Below are 16,257 nucleotides of genomic sequence, written 5' to 3' on the forward strand. Positions count from 1 at the left end.
GTTATATGGTGATAACAAAAAATATGGCTGGGGTGAGTTGCGTGATCAAAGCAAGGAGTGTGTGCTCATGAGTGCTGCTTTTGTGAAACAGGTGGCTCTGGTGCTTCGTCGGCTACGAGAGCTGCAGGTCACTGAAATGACCACAAAACAGGAGAACAAGCGCCCCAGTCCTCGGAAAGTGCCATCAGATCCTCTGCTGCCCCTTGACGAAGAGGCTGTGGATATGGATTATGGGGAGATGACAGTAGATGGAGAGCAAGAAGAAGTTTCTGGTGATATGGAGATCTCCTTTCATCTCGATTCAAGTCATAAGACCAGCAGCAGAGTAAACTCTGCAACAAAGCTAGATGATGGGGGACTGAGAAAAAGCAAATCAGGGAAACAGCATGAAAGAGATGGCTTCCGGAAGGCCAAGCAAAAGCTGGGCTTCTCCGCCTCGGAACCAGAGCGGATATTTGTTGAACTGTCCAACAGCAGCTGGTCAGAAATGTCCCCATGGGTGATTGGCACTAACTACACACTTTACCCCTTGACTCCTGCCATAGAGCAGAGGCTGATTCTTCAGTACCTGACTCCCTTGGGGGAGTACCAAGAGGTGAGCATATGACAGTGGGAGGAAGCACTCTGTGCTCTAATTCTCCATATAAAACTGAGTGTAATTGTGGGGGAAAAGTGGCAGAATTGTTATATCATTCTCTAATATTTCCTGTCATGATTAAGATTGGTAACTTTTCCTGAGTTGTTGATGACTTCTAAATTTATGAAATCATTTGTTTGAATATTACTTCAAGTAATATTCAATATTCAGTGGATAACACTGAAACCTGAACCTAGGAAATGTGTGGTTTGGTAGTTGGAGCATGACCCAACCACCATGGGGATTTTTTTTTTTCCCCATGTTCCTGCTAAATTTGGTGCTTGCTTCCATGAAGCTTTGTTTGAAATGCAGCCATTTTTCCTGTTTCCTATGGGGCATATGATAGATTCCTGCAGGTAAAAGTCTGAGGAAATAATCAACTTGAAGTTCTTAATGAAGTGGTTTGTGTAACCTCTGTAGTAGTTCTGAGGAGAAGTGGCAGGGCCCACATCATGCAGATGCTTTTGAAAACTGATATTAATTGAATGGACAAAATAATGCGGCTGTGTCAGATTTATGAAAGTGTGTTTCTATTTATAATTTTTTTTTTTTTTGCTGGCTTTCCTTTATTTGTACCAGAACAAAGCAACACGGTTTTGCTTTGTGGTAGATGTTATGTGTGTGCACATGTGTGCCTTGTTTCTGTGAGAGCCAGAGAAACCATTACCCCCTGACACCCTGCATGCAGACTGGATTGCTTCATATGCCAGCAATAATAGGCTATAAAAATAGGAATTACTAGCATAAAGGTGTTGCAAAGAATGATGCAAAGGGTTTTGGTTTGTTGCCCTGCTCTCCTGTTTTTTCTGTTCAGTTGTTGGGTAGTTGTCTTTGCACAGATGGAAGGTGGAGCCTCTCTCCAGGGTGGTATCTGTGTGGACTTCCATAGCCGCACTTGGAGGAGAGTCTTAAGATTTCCGTGTGGCAGCTGCCATGCACCTTGCTGCAGTCAGCAGATGTATTACAAGAGGTCTGTTAACCTTTATTGCTTCCTATGGATGGAGCTGGTTACCTCTGACCTCTCATAACAGGTATCTGCTAATAGGGGAAAATTGGGGGTTTGAGAGAGTATAAACCAAAAGAGACCTTGTAATTCTCATGAAACGTTCAGCTAGTGTTCCATTTTTATTTTTCTCAGCTGCTACCCATCTTTATGCAACTGGGATCAAGGGAGCTGATGATGTACTACATTGATTTGAAGCGAACCAATGATGTGCTGCTCACTTTTGAGGCCCTTAAGGTAAATTACTTTCATAATACATAAAATGTACCATAAACATTGTAAAAACATGGAATATATGTTTGCTATGCATTAAAGGCAAGTGCTCATCTTCTTTAGGCTGGTGTCTTGCAGCATTCCCTGGGGTCGGAAATTGCTTTTGCTCAACTTGAATGCATTGCAGTTTTGGTTTTTTAAGTGTCAAGCACTTCAAATGAAAAAACAGGAAAGGAAGGAGGGAATAAGAAGATCTTAATTGTGCAGGAAGGGCCATTAAGTTCACCTTTCATCCATCTATTTGAAGACGATAAAAATTCCTTTTTCTATCAAATGATTGTGTTCCTGCTGCCCTTAGATGGCATTCCTGAGTTATTCCACTGCCTGCCATCTCAAAGGACACTTGTGAGGGGTAAGGAGCACAAACAACTCCCAGAAGCCCCAGCATGACATCTCTGAGCTCAGTGGTTGAAATACTAGTTTTGTGAGAGTAGTCTTTAAGGTTATCTCCCCAAGGTAAAAAGCCACACAGAATAACCTTGGTCAAGCCAAACCTGCAGTGCATCAGCACAAGTTAAACTTTTCTGTGGATTCTTTTCCTTCTTTCACAATAACTTCTCTGCCTCTGATTCTCCAGAGTCTTCCTCACTGTATCTTTGTCATTTGTCTGAGAATTTATTTTGAAGGAGTAGTATTCCTACAGTAGCTGTGGGTTGCTTCAGTTGGGAATAGAGTGGGGTTTACAGTGGCTCTTGCTGTTTCTTCTTAAGGTCTAGGTAATACAGAAAAGCAGTGTGCAGTACACTTCACTGCACCTGCAAGCTTCCCTTTAATTGCCTTTACACTTCATTTTGTAAAATTCCTTGTGTCAGCAATGTGTCATCAAAATATGAATGGAAATTTAAATAGTAGTGATAATAGAAGGTGAGTGAATTTGAAGACAATAGAAAGACCTTAAGGTGGCCTGTTGAATAACTTCTGAGTTGCTCTGCTTTTCTTGTATTTCTTTTGCAAGATGTGTTAAAAAAAAAAAGTGGTAGCTCCTCTTTTGGTTTTGTTGTTGGGATAAATACTACATTGTGGATTAGATATAATGGGAGGAGGAAGTAAGGTGCACAAAGCACAGAACAGTTACTTTTTCTGCTGTCTGTTATAGAATTGATGACAGTTTGAAAAATCCTAGTCTAATCTGCTTTTATGGTTCCTTAGCATTTGGCATCATTGCTGCTGCACAACAAGTTTGCTACAGAGTTTGTTGCTCATGGAGGAGTGCAAAAGTTGCTGGAGATTCCTCGTCCTTCCATGGCAGCAACAGGAGTGTCCATGTGTTTGTATTACTTGTCGTACAATCAAGATGCTATGGAGAGGGTAAGAGTTGTTCTTGTACTGTAACTGCAGTGATTCTATAGTTTCTCAGTGTTTCTACCTGTGTTCAAACAGTGAATAAATATCTCCTAAGCTTAAAAGCAAATTTATATGGATGATTGATATATGCAGAGGCATAGGAGGTATATGAATAATAGTGTATTGTTTCAAGGTGTGTATGTGGATAACAGTGTTTTGTTTCAAGGGTGTGGGTTTCAATTCCTAGGGAATTAACTGAAGACCATGTTGGTTTTGCCTCAATACTTTAATCACCCTTTTCATTCTATTCTTCCCTCTTTCCCTCAAAAAATCTCAACAAAAACCTCCTTCATTCTCATTTGCCTTTCTTTCCTGCCTGTTCTGATGGACTACTACACCTGAGATTGTTTTTCTCTATGCATGGATGTAGATGTTCTGCCAGATGTTATCCCAAATATATTCAGATACCAGGTAGAGCAGGTGTCTGTGGTACATTTTGGATTTCAGAGGACGACAGCTTCAGGGTACAGTCCCTTGTCAAGTAGTCCATGCCAGACCTCAGGTCTGAAGCTGTATTCTTTGAGTACATCCAACACCAGCAGAGAAGAGATGGAAAACTCTGCGAACTTGGCACACAGCAGGTGGTGCCAGCACTTCAGTTCCTCTTGTCACTGACCCTGACAGAGCCAGTTCCTCCTCAGTAGAAGTAAACAGGCAAATGCAAAAGTGCAGTTCTGAGCACATGGTCTGCAAATCTCGGAGGCACAGTCAGAACAGGAAAAGACCAGCTCAGTTGTCTGCTTCCAGAGAAAAGTCAGGCTTTAGGCTTGCATTTGACAATCCTTTCAATTCCCCTAGGCTTCAGTGCTGCTAGAGTTTGCTAGTACCTCTGCATAGCATATGATACTTGGTTACACTGAGCAGAATTTGTGTTTCTGCAGTGGAAACTTGTCTGCCTCTGGTGAAGTGTTCTTTGGATATATGGGAGTGGTACAGAGAAGGACTATCTGGAATTATACTACACTAAGGCTGCTGTATTCATTGTGCTTTGCTCTAGGAATGGACCAATTTCTAGTCCTATGTTGCCAAATCATATTCTTTATTAGTCTAACAGCAGGTTTTTTTGCTGGTCTGAAAATGGGACTTTTTATTTCATGTCTCAGATGTCCCAAGTCAAGCTGGGAATAACTGATACTTGTCCTCTGCTTCTCAAAGAGTCTTCATTCTCCTCAGACCAAATCTCTTAAGCAATCTATTTGAAATCCTCCTCAAGAATGTTCTTTTGCTTTCTAGGTGTGCATGCACCCCCATAATGTGCTTTCAGATGTAGTGAACTACACCTTGTGGCTGATGGAGTGCTCCCATGCCTCGGGCTGCTGCCATGCCACCATGTTCTTCTCCATTTGCTTCTCCTTCCGTGCTGTCCTGGAGCTCTTTGACAGGCATGATGGGCTGCGACGTCTGGTTAACCTGGTAAGGGCTGTGGCTTTAAGTAGGGAACAGGGGTTTAGTGGCAGGTTTTGCACCCTGTAAGTGCAACTGTGGAGTTTCGTTGTTTTGTTTGGGGTTTTTCTTCCTCACTTCCCAAGAGATGAAAAGGTGGGTTGAGTTTTCTAAGCAACACGCACATGCATTCTTTTATCTTTATTATTTTTATTATTATGATTATTGTCTAGAGACTTTCTACCCTTTGGGAGCATTTTTGGTGCAACTCCTGGTTTAAGCAGTACTCATTCAAACAGTGGTGGCTTAGTGTTAGTCCAGATGTTTCTTACCACTCCACATAGACATGCACCTTGTTGGATGTGGATAAATGCAGCCTTGTTCCCCGAGAGGAATGGCTGTGTGTGTGCTGCAGGAACCACAGTACCTTCTGGGCACAAGTTAAGGACACTGTTCATGTAGATAAGCTGCAATGTCTGCAGGGTGTTGCTGTGCACTCCTGCAGCTTGGGCCCTGTCGAACTCGGGGACATCAGTGCTGCAGGGTGCAAGCACACCATGTGGTGCCATATTATGCCTAATAGTACTCAGCACAACACTGCCTCCAGACCTACACTGTTGTGACTTCTTTAGCTGGAAAAAAGGAGGTTCAGGGGTCATCTTATTGTTCTCTACAGCTACCCAAAGGGTGGTTGTAGTCAGGTGGGGGTTGGTCTCATCTCCCAGGCAATGACTGACAGAACAAGAGGACACAGCTTTAAGCTGTGCCAGGGCATGTTTAGGTTGGATGTCAGAAAAAAATTCATCAAAAGAGTGATTGGGCACTGGAATCATCTGCCCATGGAGGTGGTGGAGTCACTGTCCCTGGATACGTTTAAAAAAAGACTGGATGTGGCACTCAGTGCCATGGTTTAGTTGATGAGCAGGTGTCAGGTTAGGTCATAGGTTGGACTTGATCTCAAAGGTCTTTTCCAGCCTAGTTCATTCTGTGTTTCTGTGATTTCTGCCTTCATAGATAGTGAAGGAGAGGGCATGGTTCAATTTAGGCTGTTTACCCACGCAGAGACCCTTTTCTGTTCAGACAGCCTTTGTCAGCTCTGTGTGCTTCTGTGTCCTGTACAGCAAAGGCAGCATGTTTGGGTTTGGTACGAGAGCAGCTGAGAGTTGTAGATGCTTTTTTTCCTGAAGATTGAGCTGTTGAAACTTTTTTCCTCACACCCAATTTCTTTCTGAAGATAAGCACTCTGGAAATCTTAAACCTGGAAGACCAAGGAGCCCTCCTGAGTGATGATGAGATCTTTGCCAGTCGGCAGACGGGGAAGCACACCTGCATGGCCCTGCGCCGGTACTTCGAGGCTCACCTTGCCATCAAACTGGAGCAGGTGAAGCAGTCGCTGCAGCGCACTGAGGGCGGCATCCTGGTCCATCCACAGCCCCCCTACAAGGTGAGAAGCACATTGCAAGCTTTTCACATGGTTGTTGCATTTCTCAGTTGAATCCAAGCTGCAGACATACGTAGCTTCAAAGCCAGTGCAATAACTAGGCAGGCCGCAATTGTTTTATTTGTGCTTTTTTCCTGTCGTGTGGAATGGTGCTGTAATAGGAGAATACAGAGGAGCCCTTGAGGTTTGTCTGAATTACGTTTGATTAAGGCTTCTGCTCGTGTGCTGTGGTTCCCTTTCCATTTCTGAAAAACTCAAAGACAGGTTGTTTCTGATACTTGTGGGGTTTTCTGTGCTGTGAATCTCTGAAAGGAAAAAATCTGTATGTACATAGAGGTACATAATGCTGAAGAACTCAATAAATTTAATTGGATAATGGTAACTGAAATGCCTTTTGGACACCACTGCTTTTAGAAATTACCTGTGAGATCCAACAATCCATAGTGTTGGCCATGGCGTCTTTCCCCCACCCCCCCCCCCCGATTTCTCCTTGCAAAGCTGGTTTTGTTAGTTATTTTGGGTTGGTTTGTTTGTTTGTTGGGTTTTTTTTTTTAACTGGATTTTATGGCTGCTGGTTTTTGAGAAACTACATTGACCTGTGGTTTCTGATTTAATTTATGATGATTTTCTGGAGGAACTGAAATAAGAAAATATAAAGGAGTTTTTGCTTCTGCAGAAATTGCTTATTTTCAGTAACTAAAGCAATGTATATAAACTGTTTCTTTCTCATGTAATTAAGAATATTGAAAGGCAAACTTGCTAGGAATTTTTTTTATTCAGTATAAATACATATGTATATGTATATATTATTCAGTATAAATAAATATGTTCAGTATGTTTTGTAGTCAAAACTTAGAAACTGTAATTGAGTACTTAGCAACCTTTTTAATATTTTTGCATAAATGTATACTGAATGATGGTGCAGTAACTACTAGATTAGTAGCTTAAAAGCAGAGTATGATTTTAATGTACCTTTTATTCTTAAATTTCCCTTAACTTTATAAGACTGTAAAGAAACTTAAAGGATATTATCCTTAAGCTTATTATTGTATATTATAGTGGCAGTTGCTATATTCCTTTATAACTGGGGAATAAACCAGAAAGTAAATACTTAATCTGCAAGAGACAGTGGTAGTCTAATCTTATACATACAGTGTTTGGTTAAATTCCAGCAGTGGGGGATTTGATGTGCAAGTTTGTAACCCTTGTGATCTAATGACATCCCTTCCCTGCAGGCCTGCTCCTATACTCATGAGCAGATTGTGGAGATGATGGAGTTCCTGATTGAGTATGGTCCAGCACAGCTCTACTGGGAGCCAGCAGAGGTTTTTCTGAAGCTGTCTTGTGTCCAGCTCATGCTTCAGCTCATTTCCATTGCCTGCAACTGGAAGACATACTATGCAAGGTGAGCTGTCTGTTGTAGTACTCTGAGTGCAGCACTTGTGACTCTTGGGCAGGACGCTACATTTCCTACAGATTTTCTGCCCTGCTGGTGTTTAAAACAGCCACGTGCTGGTTAGTGCTGTTAGGGCCTGTGCTGTGGCCACACAGTGCTTATCAAAGCTAACTCTGGGGAAAGCAGGACTAAAATTTTCAGGCAGGGAGAGGGAGGTTGAGAAATTTATGAAGAGCCAAAATGCTTCAGGCCTTTGATTACTGTGACACTGATTTCTCAGAAAAGCTTCATTACAGTTCTGTGCCTCTTTCTGTCAGTCTCAAAATTTGTTTAACCTTTTGTTGAGAGAAAGGTCCTGATTTCACCCTCTCCTTGGACCATTTTCTAGCCTATCTTTAATCCTGGAATGAGGTGGACCAGGGCTCCCTCCTCCTTATTTCTGCTGCCTACAGGAGCTTCTTGCCTAACTTAAATTGAAATTCTTTGAAATCTGTTTTGCTTCTGCAGTTCTCTGCCTCCCTCCCACTCTCAGGTTGCACTCTCCTGGGTAGTTCTCCTGTTTCTTTCCTTCTGCAGCTGTTTCCTAATTGCTACCTGGGTTAACTCCTACCTTTCCTCACAGGTTGTAGATCTCCTCTTTTTTGCATTTTTCTGCTCTCTCACCTCTTGCTGAACAGCCCTTTTCACCTTCCACACACTGCATCTTTCCTAAACTGGAGCCGAAGTTGGTGTCATTTTTACTATCAGAGTTGTCTGGTTTGCTGCTAAACAGTTTCCCTTGACTTCAGAAAAACTTCCTTCCTAGTTAACTGGTGACAGAGTATTTTGGACAGCAATGTTTTCCAGCTAAGATGTAGAGTTAGATTAGATTCAGAAGCCTAATTTAGAATGCTTTCGTTAGTAAGTCCTAACATTCTTATTTTTATAAATACAAAATTACTGTGCTTTTAGGAGCCTGTGAGCCAAGTGGGATAAATGTTGGCAGACTGCAGGCAGTGGTGTGCATGTGAGCACTGCCTTCTATGGAGACCAGCCCTTTTCACTGTAAAATCAAAAGGCACCATCAAATGCAGCAGATGTGACTGATTTCCTTCCATTTCTTGGAGTAAATTGAATACTATTTTATGTTATTGAAACAATTCTGTACATGCAGTTCTAAGAAGTTCTTCTGTTGCTGTCTTCCAGGAATGACACAGTACGATATGCTTTGGATGTACTGGCCATCCTGACTGTAGTTCCTAAAATCCAGTTGCAACTGGCAGAACCTGTGGATGTGTTAGATGAAGCTGGATCTACTGTTTCCACTGTGGGTAAGCTGAATTTGGTCCTAATGACTTACACATTTATGTGTATGTCTTCTGCTATGTGGGTTTTGGCTGGCTGTTCCTTACCTACAGTGAGACAAAGGTTAAAATAATTCATGTATTCAGAGTTACTGTCAAGGATGCAAATAAATGGGAGAGTGCACTGTGGTTAAAATTGTGTCATGATTAGCACTGTGGTTCGGTTACAAATTTAGAGGCAGGTCTTTCTCTTGCACTTGTTTTCAAGAGCTCATTAAGTACAGGTGGAGGCAAATACACTTTTGTAATGGGACTATTAGGTTTCCTCAGTTTCTCAGAAATTTAGGTCTCTTGAGAATATGGCATTTGAGAGTAAGGGAGAGGAACAATTATTGCTGTGTGAGTTACGCTCTAACTGGTTGCCTCCAGGTTCAGCATGTAAATGAGTGAGATGTGCCTGGATCAGATCCAAGGCTTCTACTTTAACTAGAGCCTCACTTTTCTTTTTAAGAAAATAAAAGGCAGGCAGAATACTAGATATAGGCAAAAGATAATTTGTTTTGCACAAAAAGTCGCTAGGCAAACACTAATTCTGTGAGGGTTTTGATATTCTGAAGCAGACATGAAGCTAACAGGAATTCTGTGGGGAGAAAAAGTCACCCAAGTCACCCTAAAGTTTCTTTTTTTGCCTGATTCCTTTTGGCAGTTGTGATATGATTATTTTGTCCTCCGTGACTTGGTCTCCTTCCTTCCTCTTAGTGTTTACTTGGTTAGTAAGTTAGTAAGTGGTTTATACTAGAGTTGCTGTATGCGTAAAGAATCAGAGCATGTCTGTGCATCTTGCTCGGTCCAGATACCTTAGATTTTTCACTGCTGGGCTGTGCTTGATCACCACATCTAAGAGGTTGTGTGACACTACCTCCTGATGATTAGGTGGAGGACCCGAAGTGCAGGAAAATATTTTCCAGGGAGGTAGAAGAATATGTCTTAGACTAGCAGAACTTCAGGAATTTCTGGAAGTACCTATTTTCTTCAAATTTGTTGGAAGACCTCCCGTACTTGCCTGATCAGCTTGTGTAAGCTACGTTTTATAGAGTACTAAAGAAACTACTTCTTTCCCTCACTAGGTATTAGTATCATCCTTGGAGTTGCTGAGGGTGAGTTTTTCATCCATGATGCTGAGATTCAGAAATCAGCCCTTCAGATCATCATCAATTGCGTGTGTGGCCCAGATAACCGGATCTCCAGCATTGGGAAATTCATCTCTGGGACTCCGCGTCGAAAGCTTCCTCAGGCCCCCAAGAGCAGCGAGCACACGTTAGCCAAGATGTGGAATGTGGTGCAGTCCAACAACGGCATCAAGGTGCTGCTGTCGTTGCTGTCTGTGAAGATGCCGATCACTGACGCGGATCAGATCCGGGCGCTGGCCTGCAAAGCCCTGGTGGGGCTGTCGCGCAGCAGCACCGTCCGGCAGATCATCAGCAAGCTGCCCCTGTTCAGCAGCTGTCAGATCCAGCAGCTGATGAAGGAGCCGGTGCTGCAGGACAAGCGCAGCGAGCACGTGAAGTTCTGCAAATACGCTGCCGAGCTCATCGAGCGTGTCTCGGGGAAGCCCCTGCTCATCGGCACGGATGTCTCGCTGGCGCGGCTGCAGAAGGCGGATGTGGTGGCCCAGTCGAGGATCACCTTTCCTGAGAAGGAGCTGCTGCTGCTGATTAGAAACCATCTCATCTCTAAGGGCCTCGGGGAAACTGCGTCTGTCCTTACAAAAGAGGCTGACCTGCCCATGACTGCAGCGTCTCACTCTTCTGCCTTCACCCCTGTTGCGGCCGCTGCCTCTCCGGTGACGCTGCCTCGCACTCCTCGCATAGCTAACGGCATCTCGGCCCGTTTGAGTAGCCACACTGCTGTAGGTTCCACTGCCACCTCTGTCCATGCTCAGGCAAGGCCGTCTGCATCCCAAGGTCCACCAGCCCTTCCAGGCCCTTCTTACGCCAGCAACTCTCCTCTGATTGGCAGGATTAGCTTTGTCAGGGAGAGGCCGTCTCCCTGCAACGGCAGGAAAATCAGAGTGTTGCGACAAAAATCGGACCATGGCGCCTACAGCCAGAGCCCAGCTATCAAAAAGCAGCTGGACAGACACCTTCCTTCCCCACCCACGCTGGACAGTATAATCACAGAGTACCTTAGGGAGCAGCATGCCCGCTGCAAGAACCCTGTTGCCACCTGTCCCCCTTTCTCTCTCTTTACTCCCCACCAGTGTCCTGAGCCAAAACAGAGGCGCCAGGCGCCCACTAACTTTACCTCACGGCTGACCCGCAGGGCGGCCTTTCCGAAGTACGGAGGGGTGGATGGTGGCTGCTTTGATAGACACCTTATATTTAGCAGGTAAGGAAGAAAACTATGTTATGATCCCTCTCAGGATGTACCCTGTGCCAAAAAGCCTTACCTGGATTCAGGCTGTGCAGTCCCACAATGGAGTATCCTTGGAGTCAAAAGAGTTTTCATTCATGGTGACAGAGAGAGAGCCTTGAAAGGCATTTTTTAGTAGTTGTTCTGTTTGTCTTGTCCTTAGTGCTGACCCTTAGTACACAAAGCACACTTTATTTTCAGTAGCAACATTGACTAATGAAGCTGGTAGCTCTTGGTTCTCCTTTGGAAGGTGAGTATGTAGCACCAGTTTTGTGAGAGTGCAAATAGCCTTGAGGATGGTTGGCTGACAGATGCAGGACAGTGAAATCTGTATTTTGTTCTTGCAACGGAATCATCAGCACCATCAGTTCTCTTTTTATGTGGCCTTTCCTGAGGTTAAACTGGAAGGTGATGTAAAGTTTATGAAAATGAAGGTGCCATGTTCATGAAAGCATCTTCACAGTGAAAGCAGTGTCACTGAAAGCAGTGTCACTGTGGGAAGTTATGATGCCAGGACATTGTTTGGCTCATGTGACATCTTCTTGTGCTAAGTGTTTCAGAACTGTTAGGATTTTTTTTGCTAGTTCTCTGTTCTTACCCAGATATTGACATTACAGATTTTCCATCAGTCCAGCTTTGAAGATGGAGTCCAAGTGCTTCAGCTGAGTGATGTAGAAGTACAGAAGTACCACATAGTGGAAAACAAACCCTGAAAGATTGCAAACACTGTTGTAATAGTGAAGGACTAGTCTTCAAAATGACACTTTGCTTACTCTAGAAGAAAGCTATAACTTGTGCCCGTGTAATCTTTAAGGGCTGGATTTAATGTCATCACACAGCATTTCAGTTTTGCTTCTTTCTCTCCTTTGGGTTACCCATGTATTTTTGCCTTCTCTAGGTTCCGTCCAATTTCTGTGTTCAGGGAAGCAAATGAGGATGAGAGTGGCTTTACCTGTTGTGCATTTTCAGCAAGAGAACGATTCCTAATGCTGGGTACTTGCACGGGGCAGCTGAAACTCTATAATGTGTTCAGTGGACAGGAAGAGGCCAGTTACAATTGCCATAACTCTGCTATCACGCACCTTGAGCCATCCAGGGTAAGGAATCACAGACCTGTTCTGACTTTTAGCAGTTCTCAATGCCTAAGCCATGGTATGGTTTGGGCCCATCTAGATATGTACATCTGAAATGTACCTACTGTCTGGCCTGCAGTGCCTGTCATGGAAGTACTTCCAAGAGCTGCATATTCTTGCTCTTGTGAGTTCTACATTTAGGATTTTTTTCTTCCCAAGATAATAAAGATGCACAGTGGCTATGTGACTTCTTAAGAAATTAATATATATGTCTGGAAGTGGAAAAATGCTTAAACTGACAAATACACATTTATTTATGTGTGAGATAAGGTACCAGAGTTTATATATCTTTGCTGGAGAAAGAAACCTTTCAGGGGATGATTCTAGGAAGAAAGAAAGATTTATAAGCAGAATGGACTCCCCATGCAGGGCATCAGAATTCAGCCATGGATTATCCTGATTTTATCTGCTGTTAACATCATAGATTGTTCCTATTGTTACCTGCAAGGTTTGTCTGCCAAGGGCTCTTTGTTATACATAGTATTATATACTTGGATTTTATCCCTACAGGAGTGGTATTAAGCACAAAAGTCTGCTCTACTGTTTCTAAATAGATCTTGTAAGTTAAAAGTGTACAGGTAAAATGATAACCTCTGTTTTCCCTGGTGTTCTTTTCCTTTCCTCGACTCCAATCTGGAAATCCAGGATGGATCTTTATTGCTGACATCTGCTACATGGAGCCAACCTCTGTCTGCATTGTGGGGAATGAAGTCTGTCTTTGATATGAAGTAGGTACCCTCTGATTCAGCTGTGGGGTGTGCTGCAGTTGGAAGAACGATTTGATACAGGAATAAATTCTAAAACAGAATAGCACATACTTCAGAATGTCTTGTGAAAAATAAAATGTGAGCCCTTACTTATGTTGGTAATTTCCCTATTTTTTTTGGTACAGAGCAAATTCTAAATAAGTTCTACCTGAAGTCCTGTTTCATGCAAGAAATACCACTAAAATCTCTGTTATTCCTGAAGGCAAAGATACATGTTTGTGTTTTTATTCTCATGTTTCTAAATTATCTTGGCAATCTTTCTGTAGACAGTTCAGAATTCGACTAGCATAGTGATTTGCCTGGTGAAATTGTCAGACTTAGATTTTAAGGAGTTTGCAGTCCATTGCAGTATTTACAATTATTCCTTCCCATAAAAAAGTGTGTGGAAAACTCTTCATTTTTAAAAGGTTTGATTGTTGTCTGCTTTAGTTGTAAACAACTGTTTTGGAGTGACCTGTGTAGGGTCACCTAGAGGCCTTTCCTCAGAGGAAAGGTTTAATTCCCTCAGGCTGCACATCTTTCAATGTTCACGATGCCATCCACTGCTGACTTCTCCAGTGTTATATTTATGGCAGGCTCTGTTGCATGATGTGGTCAGTGGTAAAGGAGAGGATTTTCTACATCTTTACTCCGTTGTTGAAACCTGTGCTAGAACTGTTGCTGTTGTTTGGGTCACATAGAATCTGCAATTCCTTGACTTCTTTACTGACTGTATCTGCAGGCATTCCTTCCCTGATGACCACTACGTGGAGTTCAGCAAGCACTCTCAGGACAGGGTCATTGGCACAAAAGGAGACATTGCACATGTAAGTACCAGGAAAGTTCATGGCTGTGAATCTATGCCAGAAATATAATTTTCCATAGGATGTCTGTTAATTGGTGTGAGTGCTTTGATGCTCTGTGTAACTGATGAGCTTCTGGGGAAAGTCTTGAAAGCGTCAAATAACTTCTCCTTGTTCCCAAGGGTGTTAACTTGTTCATCACAAGCAGTGTGGATGTGTTGCCCTCTGGGCAAGTATCCTGGGCAGTTTTAGATTCTGCTTTGTTTTATTCATTTGAGAGAGGTCATGCTGGATTTTTTTCCCCTCTAAAGTTGCTTTCTTAGCTTTGCTTTTCAGTAATATTAATAATAATAAAGTTCCACTGTCAACAGTAGCTCAGTCAACAGCTGTGAGAAATGGTCTATTAGAAATGTCCTCTCTTCCTCCCCCCCCCAAATTTGCAGCTTACTTTTGGGTAATTGAACTTTACCACTGTCTCTTCAGAGAGTATTGTTTTAGTGCTTTGCATGAATTCCTGCAGATTGGACAGATAAGGCTTCAGAGGGCTTCTGCTGCTTTGCAGTGCTGATTTGCATTTGTAACAGGTTCCATCTCTCTTAAAAGAGAATTTGCGTAAAAATTTTCCATGAAATATAGCTTATTCAAATTACTCATAATTTCACATGTTACTCTGATTTGTTTAAAGTAAACTCTCCATTCCTGCCCAGTTTTTAACTTGGATTTAGCTGGAAGTTTGTGTATTATGTTTATGTGGTAAACAGATTTGTTTTCCAGTTCTAGAGAATATTTTCCTCTGTAAATTTGAACAAGAGCTAAGCTCTGAAGGATGTTAGAAATCAGATTTATCTGAGGAGATAATTATAAACCCTTTGTACTAGTATAAAGCTCTTTCTATATTCCAAAAGTTTCTTGTGCCAAAGCTCAAATTTGCCTTTCTGTGTAAATGCCAGGAATTTTAACTCATTTTCTATAGTTTCTGGCTTTTTTCCCCCTCACTGTGTGCTTTGGAGTTTTAATGTTTGTAAATACCATCTGCTCTGAAAGCAGTTCCATTTCTGAAATACTTTCTGGCTAAGTGGTACCTTGTGATTGCAGCTTCCCAGTCCACTCCTCACAGTGGGGTTACTTTATTTGGAATTCATACTGATTGGAGTGAAATGTGTCAGTGAACCTGCAGTAAGCCAAGCATTGGCCAAAACTTGTTGTGAGGCTTGGTTCCAGCTGTGAAAAACTATTAAAGGGCTGGTAGAGGAAGGGTTATTTATGGAATGCTGTCACATGAAATGGAAAAGTGAAATGGGGAATGGGTTGATTCTAAGCAATCAGTTGATAAGCAATCTAGGAAGGAGAATTTTTGGGAGGATTTTAGGAAATTAGGTATATTTCAAATTGTGACTAATCTTTCTTTTTCTTTTTAATCTAAAAGATCTATGATATTCAGACTGGCAACAAGCTGTTGACTCTGTTTAACCCAGATCTTGCCAACAACTACAAGAAGAATTGTGCCACCTTTAACCCCACTGATGACCTTGTTCTAAATGATGGTGTCCTCTGGGATGTCAGATCCGCACAAGCCATCCACAAGTTTGATAAATTCAACATGACTATCAGTGGTGTTTTCCATCCCAATGGGCTGGAGGTCATAGTCAACACTGAAATTGTATCCTTTGGGCCACTGTGGTAACTAGTACTGGGACCTTAAGAACTGATATGGATGAGCAAGTAGCTGTTTGCAGATTTGTATTAATGGTCTTCTGTGTTACATGTTATGTGTGGCAACAGGAGTTTCTATCTGTGAGTCAAGGACGAGCAGGGACTGTTAGGTAGCTTATTTAAATCTAGATTCTGCCTCTGATGCAGTCTAGAGAAAATACTTAAAACAGAGAGAGAGGAAGAGAGAATTTCTTCTCTGATATACTGCATAGCTCCTCAGCTCTCTTCCCATGTCTTAACAAGATCAGCCTTCAAGGTACTGCAGTCACCTTTCATGACTGGGAATGGCATTTTGAGTAGGACCTTTCTCATTTTGAACACGTGGAATTGTAGTGCCAGTGTCCAATTCTGCTTCCATCATATTTGCAAGACAGAGGCAATGAGGTTTCTTGAACTCAATTAGCCAGTTCTTTGTCACTTCACTGAAAAAGAAATAGAAATTTTCAGTTGCTTGTTGTTCCTTAGCCACTTTTTCAGTGGGACCTCCGAACTTTCCATTTGTTACACACAGTACCTGCACTGGATCAGTGTCGTGTGGTCTTCAACTATACTGGCACAGTGATGTATGGAGGTAGGACTTCTCCCCTTACATCACTCTACTGGGTCACCTCTTTTGAGATCAGGAGATGCTTGTTCAGTGAAATGCGAAGCTTCAGAGATTGTGTAACTCCAGGCCTTACTGGCATGTGT

The 16,257-nt window shown here is 42.5% G+C and overlaps 1 protein-coding gene across 5 annotated transcripts in view; it reads left to right on the forward strand.

The window, feature by feature from the left end:
• Positions 1–16,257, forward strand: part of DCAF1 (DDB1 and CUL4 associated factor 1) — a 48,535-nt gene that overhangs the window by 15,425 nt on the left and 16,853 nt on the right. For all 5 annotated transcript variants that reach the window (XR_015773641.1, XM_088061728.1, XM_088061729.1 and 2 more), the window contains exons 7-19: positions 92–595; positions 1,776–1,877; positions 3,063–3,221; positions 4,491–4,670; positions 5,875–6,084; positions 7,317–7,486; positions 8,663–8,787; positions 9,888–11,148; positions 12,071–12,269; positions 12,951–13,033; positions 13,794–13,878; positions 15,281–15,514; positions 16,045–16,138. Coding sequence is in view for 4 of the 5 variants with exons in the window: in XM_088061728.1 (XP_087917854.1) it covers positions 92–595; positions 1,776–1,877; positions 3,063–3,221; positions 4,491–4,670; positions 5,875–6,084; positions 7,317–7,486; positions 8,663–8,787; positions 9,888–11,148; positions 12,071–12,269; positions 12,951–13,033; positions 13,794–13,878; positions 15,281–15,514; positions 16,045–16,138 (3,406 nt within the window). In the remaining variant the exon portion in view is untranslated. The remainder of the gene's footprint in view (positions 1–91; positions 596–1,775; positions 1,878–3,062; positions 3,222–4,490; positions 4,671–5,874; positions 6,085–7,316; positions 7,487–8,662; positions 8,788–9,887; positions 11,149–12,070; positions 12,270–12,950; positions 13,034–13,793; positions 13,879–15,280; positions 15,515–16,044; positions 16,139–16,257) is intronic.

The sequence above is a fragment of the Pseudopodoces humilis genome, chromosome 13 (genome assembly GCF_049639895.1).
Source record: "Pseudopodoces humilis isolate 2021_Gansu_Grassland_sample_001 chromosome 13, ASM4963989v1, whole genome shotgun sequence".
Lineage (NCBI taxonomy): Eukaryota > Metazoa > Chordata > Aves > Passeriformes > Paridae > Pseudopodoces > Pseudopodoces humilis.